General features: G+C 46.6%; 1 protein-coding gene across 1 annotated transcript; it reads left to right on the top strand.

Moving 5' to 3' along the window:
- Positions 1 to 917: 917 nt before the first annotated feature.
- On the top strand, positions 918 to 7,651 carry LOC142094918 (uncharacterized). Its single transcript, XM_075177551.1, has 2 exons — positions 918 to 1,557; positions 5,923 to 7,651. The coding sequence occupies exons 1-2, from the start codon at positions 1,137 to 1,139 to the stop codon at positions 6,507 to 6,509; spliced, it is 1,008 nt and encodes a 335-aa protein (XP_075033652.1). The 5' UTR covers positions 918 to 1,136; the 3' UTR covers positions 6,510 to 7,651.
- The last annotated feature ends 243 nt before the right edge of the window (positions 7,652 to 7,894 follow it).

Raw genomic sequence — 7,894 nt, 5'->3', positions numbered from 1 at the left:
TCTCATCCTTCACCTTATCTTTTAACCCCCCTCGTTTTTCTTTTTCTTCATTTATTTCTCCTCTTTCTCTTTTTTCCTTCTCCCCCTCCTTTTTTCCCATTCCCTCATTCTTCTCCTCCCCTCTCTCAATTTTCTCTGTTCCCCTGTATTTCTCCTTGCCAAAAATGTCCAGACCTAGGAGATCAGCGGGCCCCCCTGCACGTCTGTCAGACGGGTCACAGCTCCCGGCCGGGAGTCTGCGCCCGCCTGTTACTTTATCCAGCTCTGCCCCCTCTAGTGAAGCGCTGGGAGCGCTGCCTGAAAGCGTGCATCCCAGCGCTGTTAATATTGCTGCAGGGGACTCCCCTGTCGCTGGGTCTCAACGGAGATCTGGGCAGGGGGGAAGGGGCGGCGCTCGCAGGTCCCGGGCTCCAGAGAGATCAGCGGCACTGGCTGCCTCAGGGGACGCCAGCGCTGCTGTGCAGCATAGTCAGCAGAGGAGGAGATCTCCTTCTCCTACCTCTGCTAGGTCCAACCAGTCCTCCCTTCCTCCTCGCTCTCCACCTCCCAATTTGGCAGGTCAGGTCTCCCCCAGGGCAGCAGGGGGAGAGGGAAGCTTACAGGCACTGGCTTCCTCTTACAGTTCCCCCGTTGGTAATCACCTGATAGCTGTGAATGAGGTAAATTTGGAGTCACAGCATGTCTCTGTTTCTGCCACAAGTCACAGACCCTGGTTACACAGCAGCAGTGGTGACAGTATACCTCAAATTAATATTATCCCCCCACTTATGCCTCAGGGATGGATCAGGGGTAGAGTGCGCCCTCATATGGCTCATAATGTAAGTTTTCAGCCCATGTTATCTTCTCAACTACACACACCCTCACTACCTCAGGTTGGGCCCCCTATACAGTATAATTTCATATCTCCAATAAAAGCTGCTAATGTTCCTCTGCAGAGGCTTCCATATAGCGATTCAATCAATGTCGGGGGTCACCCCTCGGCGCTGGTTCAGTCTGGGAGCTTTCAGCAAAGCCCAAACACAACGCTTAGTCCATGGGCAAGACCAGCAGTAGCACAGGTGGAGGCGCCCCACGGGAACTTGCCTCCCTGGTCACTACCGTATCCTCCTCCTAATCCAGATAGGGTCCAGCGGCCAATGCAGAATTGGATGGCACCGTATCCACCTCCTTATGTTTCAAGTTATGGGCATGCTTCTGATGCAAGCATTACAAATATACCCGTCCCTGATCTCAATAGCTCCCCCTTTGGGTTTGGTTCCTCCCAAGATCTGGCCCGCCCACCAGCCCCAGGTTTTTCCTTTGGTACGCCTGTCCCAATAGAGTCGTTAAACAGCATTTCAGGAGTTAGGGTTAACCAGTCGTTTGTGTCTGAAGTAGCTAACATGCATTCTGTTTCAGTGACGGCAGTATCGGGCGGAGGGGCGGCCGCGCCATTGCCAGAAGTTATCACAGTGACGGGGAGCTCTGCCTTACAGACGGAGCCAGCAGGGGATTCGGCTTCAAGAGAAGAAACATCAACCCAAGCACTTGCGTTACCAGGGACATCTGCGCAAAGTGGTGAGTGTGATTCTATTTTGGCACATCGTTCACATACACGCAGTCCTCCTTTAGCTACCACTAGTGAAGAATCAGATGAGGAAGGTCAGGGTCCGCGTAAGCTTTTAAAAATCTTAACAGAGCATTTAGCGAAGCCCGCTAGGGTGACCCCTTCAGGCATAGCTCCACCCACGGCTTTAGGCGGTCCTATGGTACGATGCGACAATACAGCATTGTTAAGAGGCGTGCGTCGCAGTTCAAAGGATAGGATTGACAAAGGGTACTATGTCGATTTGTTTATGCTCACCTCTGCAGCCAAAAAAGAATTGCTGGCTGCCTGTGGTAAGGGAGGAATGGGTGAAGAAAATTATAGAACGTTCTCAAACTGGTTGAGGGGGTATTGTATATTCTCTGCCATCTATGTGGAGTCTAGACCGGACACCAGGGCGGATGTGTGGAGGTACCTACACCTGATTAATGATCTGTGGATTAACGCGGGTGGTACAATTTGGAGGCGTTACGATGAGAGTTTTCGTAGCAAGGCAAACAAAATGCATACTATCCCATTTGGGTGTAAGGACGTTGAGTCATGGATGGCACTGATGCTGCCAACTGAAGATGCTATGCCTCCTGTAGTACCTAGGTTTCAGAGCCAGGGGAGGCGTAGTACTCCCCAAAACAGTAAGAACAGATGTTTCGCGTATAACAATGCCTCGTGCGGAAGGGGTGACTCTTGTAGATATAGACACGTATGCTCCAAATGCCGAGGCAGTCACCCAGCTAAGGATTGTACCAGGCAGTCATCAGGAGTGGGTAGGGGCCGCGGTGCGCCAGGAGGTGCTAACTAAGGGTCCATCCCCTATTGATTTAAAAGTTCTAGATAAGTGGCTTAGTTTTTTCCCAGATGTTGTTCAAGCCCAGTGTCTATCCCAAGGCTTTCATCATGGTTTTCAGCTTCCAGTAGTAGGAGAAATTAGGTCGTCATCGGGCAGGAATCTTAGGTCAGCAGTCTTGCTTCCTGATGTGTTGAAGGATAAGGTTATGAAGGAGGTTAGCTTGGGTCGTATGATTGGGCCTTTTGATTCCCCCCCAATTCCTGATTTGATAATTTCCCCTGTAGGAGTTGTCCCTAAGAAGGCTGCGGGTAAATACCGTCTAATACAGCATTTATCCCATCCTCCCGGTTTTTCAGTTAACGACGCAATAGATGTTAGCTTCAGTTCAGTCAATTACCAGTCCTTTGAGGAGGCCTTGACTTTAGTTAGGGGCTTTGGGCAAGGGGCTTTATTGGCCAAGTTAGACATTGAATCGGCATTTAGACTGCTGCCGCTTCACCCAGAATCTTTTAGATTCATGGGCTTTAGGCTACAGGACGGTTTCTACATTGATCGCTGTCTCCCCATGGGGTGCTCAGTGTCATGCGCTCTTTTTGAAAAGTTTAGTTCGTTCCTGCATTGGTGCGTACAAGCAGGAACGGGTCATCAAGGAATCGCCCATTATTTGGATGATTTCTTGTTTATAGGTCCCCCTTCATCCGCAGTGTGTGCAGACACGCTTTTTTCAGCTACGGCATTGTTCAAAATCATGGGGGTCCCAGTGGCGCATGACAAGACTGAAGGGCCTAACACATGTTTGTCATTCTTGGGCATAGAGATAGACACCATTGCAGGTTGTTGTCGTTTGCCTGAGGAAAAGATAAACAAGTTGGGGGCAGCGGTTTCTGAGGCGATTAGTTCACAGGGTAGCTCCTTGCGTCAGGTTCAGTCTCTTCTCGGATCGCTCAATTTTGCATGCAGGGTGATACCGATGGGACGTATTTTTTCTAGAAAATTGCAAATGGCCACATCAGGCTTAAAAAGGCCTCATGCCAGAGTACGCCTATCGGCGGAAATAAAGGGAGATTTGAGAGTATGGGCCAAATTCTTGCAGTCTTTCAATGGAGTGCGGATATGGCCTAAGAGACAAGTCTCGAATGTTTTGTTGGAATTACACACAGATGCCTCTGGGGCGAATGGTTTTGGGGCCATTTTTCAGGACGAGTGGTGTGCAGCTCCTTGGCCTGAGGGGTGGCGTCAGAGCGGTTTGGTGGCAAATTTGCTGGTTTTAGAGTTATTCCCAATAGTTTTAGCCATTGATCTATGGTGTCATAGGTTAGCGGGCCAGAATGTTGTTTTCTGGTGTGATAACCTTGGGGTTGTGCAGGCAATAAATCGCCAAAGCGCTACGTCATTGCCGGCAGTGAACCTTTTACGTAGACTTGTTCTGAAATGTTTGGAAAATGATATAATTTTCCGGGCCAGACATGTACCCGGAGAGGTGAATAAGGTGGCAGATGCGCTTTCGCGTTTCCAATGGCGCCGCTTTAGGGAGCTAGCTCCTTTGGCTCAATTAACCGGCATCCCTTGTCCTTTCTATGCATGGCAGTGGGTCGAGTCGGAATGATCGAGTTGGCGGAGTCATCCTTGGCGCAATCCACAAGACGTGCGTATCAGTCAGCTTGGAGTCAGTGGGAGGCTTTCTTACAATCCAGGGCCCCAAGTACATCAGGTCAGGCGGAGGAGATTTTAGAGTTTATGTGGGAAAGATATAACACGGGTGTTAAAAAGGCGGCTATGGCCTCAGCGTTAGCAGGCATTTCTTTTATGGCCAAATTACATTCAAAAGTTGATCCCACAAGAGGTTTTATTATTTCCAAGGCTATGAAAGGGTGGGCTAGAACCCGCCCTTCGGTTCCTGACTCTAGGCGTCCCATTACGGTTCCCTTGCTTAGGTAGTTGATTATGTCGCTTGCGGAGGTCACTTCTAGCTCCTATGAGTCCACTTTATTCAGCACAGCTTTTTCTATGGCGTTTCACGGAGCATTTAGAATTAGCGAACTTGTGGCTAAATCGAGAGTTTCCCTAGGTACAGCCCTTTTGGGAAAATATACTTTAGTTGCTAGTACGCAGGTCTCCATAAAAATTGCACGATCCAAAACGGATCAGTTTAGTAGGGGTCATTGGGTCACCTTGTCCCCTTGCAATGATACGAGTATATGTCCGGTGGCTTGGTGTAATAAATTTTCAGGAATAAGGCCTAAGGATAGCGAGGCTTGGCTAGCACACATGGATGGGTCTCCTTTGTCCAAGTTTCAGTTTAATGCCATTTTTAAAAGTGCAGTGATAAAGGTGGGGTTAGACCCAAAATTTTATGGAACGCACTCGTTCCGTATTGGAGCAGCTACAGCTGCTGCCATGGGAGGGGCCTCCGTACCCGATATTAAATTGTTGGGGCGATGGAAGTCCGATAATTATAAAAGGTACATTAGACCTTAAGGCAATTATATGCTCATGTTTTGCATATGTTATTTCTCTATTGTCTATACTTGGTTCTCTTGCTTTACTTTTATCTTTCTGGTTCTTATCCCCCCTCCTCCTTACTCTTCCCCCCCCCCCCTTCCTCGGTAATCCAGGGCGAGAGCTGCTTGCCGTGTTCAACGGGGGCATGGAGGGATTTTTTCCCAATTTCTCCTACGGATTAAGGCCTGATTAGTGGTGAGCCTCCGGGGTTTTTTGGGTTGGTTCACCTTCATCTGGGTTACCGTTCCTTTACTTTCTTATCTGATTAAACCTGTTTAGGTTGGTGACATTTCCCGCCTAGGGGTGTTAAATCGTTTTGGGTTGGTACCTCATAGCTTATGTTAAACCATGATTGGTTGGTATGTTTGCATGTCTGTATCATAAATCACGCAGTGGTTGGTAGTCGGACATAGAACCATAGAATTAATATATTGTCATGTTGGTGTAACATACGGTAAACCATGACTTATTTCCCACCTCCTGTTTAACCTTTAAAGGTTGGTATGTTTTCAAGGCACGTATAGGCGTCATATCATATTCCCATTGAGCATATATATTCATCAATTCACCTCATCAGATTGGTAAAGGTAATACTGTTATTAGTGCCCCCTCCCCCTTAAAATATAAGTCTAATAGGTTGGCATTTATAGCCTCACATACGTAGTTCCCCTCTCTTTAGCTTAAGCAATTTTATTCATCATTGGCCATATTAGTCTTCTGGGCTATTAGATAAGCAGTTCTATCATATATTTAGTCATATAAACCGGTTGGTTGGTCCATTCTCCCCCCCCCCCCCTGTCCCACATTTTCATACGAAGTTGGTATTAAACCTTTGCGGTTGGTTGCAAATATGGACAATTTGTTTAAAGTATGCAGGGGTCAGGGTCATTGCTCTTCAGAGCTGGTGTGTCTTGGTGTTATGTATGCATATAGGAGGAAAAAAGTAAAGGTTACAGGGCCTGTGTTGTCCCTGGTTTATATTCCAGGAATATTTTGGAATATTTGTTACTACTCCAGATCACCAATTCTTTCTATCTTCGGTTTACAGGCCTGAAGATAAACATTTGGATAATGGGACACTCATTTGTGTATTGGGCTTCAAAACATCATTTGGCGAATGAGTGGTCTAATTTCCCATGCCCGGTGGATATAAAATGGATGGGGAAGAGGGGCCTTTGCTGGCCATTCCTGTTGTCTTGGTTAGAAGAGGAATTGGCAAAATCACAACATCCTGATATTATTGTTTTGCATCTTGGGGGGAATGATGTGGGGAAGACTAAATCATTGGCCCTCATAATAAGCATTAGAGAAGATTTACGTGCTATTCGGGCACGATGGCCTACAATTGGGATTTGTTGGTCCAACATTGTCCCTCGTTTATACTGGAGGTTTCCCATTCGCCCCTCTACGCTTACTAGATTATTAAGAAAAATTAATAGTGTTACGGGGAAACTGGTTAGAGAATTGGGGGGGGTAGAAATTTTCCACCCATCCATTAAGGCGGATAATACACACCTGTTCCGGCCGGACGGTGTTCATTTGAATAAAGAGGGGATGGGGTTTTTCATCAGGGAGATCTATGAGCAATTAGGTTCGTGGTTTTGTGCTCGTGGTGGCGGGCTGGGAACCCGTTAAAGGGTACCAGCTATGGTAGGAGAGCAGTGCAGTCAATGACTAGTCACAACGGTGGTTAGGATATTTGGCCGCACGTCACTGCCCCTTTCAAGTAACATTACTCTTGATCCTTCTGAGTGGAGGATCCCTTGGCGTGCTTTGCGTGGCCGTCAATGTTGAGTTCAGAGGGGAGCAGTCATGCTGACGCCTGTTTAACACCGGCCAATGTTAAGGGAGTATTCCTTGGTTTAGTTTGAATGCCATTTGGGCATTGCAGTATTTGGTTAGATGATTAGTTGTTTAGTTGACTGCAGTTTGCTCTCGCCACCACCAGGTGACTTTCATTTAATTGGTTTATGATTAATAAAAACTGCGACCTTTTGCCAAAGTAGCTATACGTGTCTGTGTCTTTATTTCATTAGATTAAGTAACACTTTTAAAGTACAAAGGTTGGTAAGGTGCGTGAAGGAAAAGGACATTAGCCATATGCGTTTTATGTTAAGTGAAGCCATTTTAGCTGAGGGCACTTAAAATGCATGGATTATGTTTTTCAGGTCCTTACCCATTAGGGGTTAAAGTTGTTTTAGTCCCAGCCAATAGAATCCATGGGGAGTGGTTTCAGTCACCTCATTAGAAACTCCCATGGGCTTCTAGACCTTTCCTTCCTGTGATTTCACTGATGCCTCCCTCCCGCCCAGCTAGTTATTGTTTGATTTAACAATCTTTTTTTACAGAGGAGGCGCAGTTGGTGGGAGAGCAGTGCAGTCAATGACTAGTCACAACGGTGGTTAGGATATTTGGCCGCACGTCACTGCCCCTTTCAAGTAACATTACTCTTGATCCTTCTGAGTGGAGGATCCCTTGGCGTGCTTTGCGTGGCCGTCAATGTTGAGTTCAGAGGGGAGCAGTCATGCTGACGCCTGTTTAACACCGGCCAATGTTAAGGGAGTATTCCTTGGTTTAGTTTGAATGCCATTTGGGCATTGCAGTATTTGGTTAGATGATTAGTTGTTTAGTTGACTGCAGTTTGCTCTCGCCACCACCAGGTGACTTTCATTTAATTGGTTTATGATTAATAAAAACTGCGACCTTTTGCCAAAGTAGCTATACGTGTCTGTGTCTTTATTTCATTAGATTAAGTAACACTTTTAAAGTACAAAGGTTGGTAAGGTGCGTGAAGGAAAAGGACATTAGCCATATGCGTTTTATAAAGATTCCTACAGCGTTCAAAGTTAGGAGAGCAGATACTTATGGAGCAAATAGTTTCTTCAATCTGAATTTCAATGTAAGATAAATCTGTAGTTTCACTAGCAGGGTTTCAACCACAACTTCTGAGATTTGGATAATACAACAATATGAATAGTCACCTGACTCTCCAACAAACTCCCCGTATGTAAACAGGAATG

Source organism: Mixophyes fleayi, chromosome 6 (assembly GCF_038048845.1).
Source record: "Mixophyes fleayi isolate aMixFle1 chromosome 6, aMixFle1.hap1, whole genome shotgun sequence".
Taxonomy (NCBI): Eukaryota; Metazoa; Chordata; class Amphibia; order Anura; family Limnodynastidae; genus Mixophyes; species Mixophyes fleayi.
This window is presented reverse-complemented; position numbering and strand designations above follow the sequence as displayed.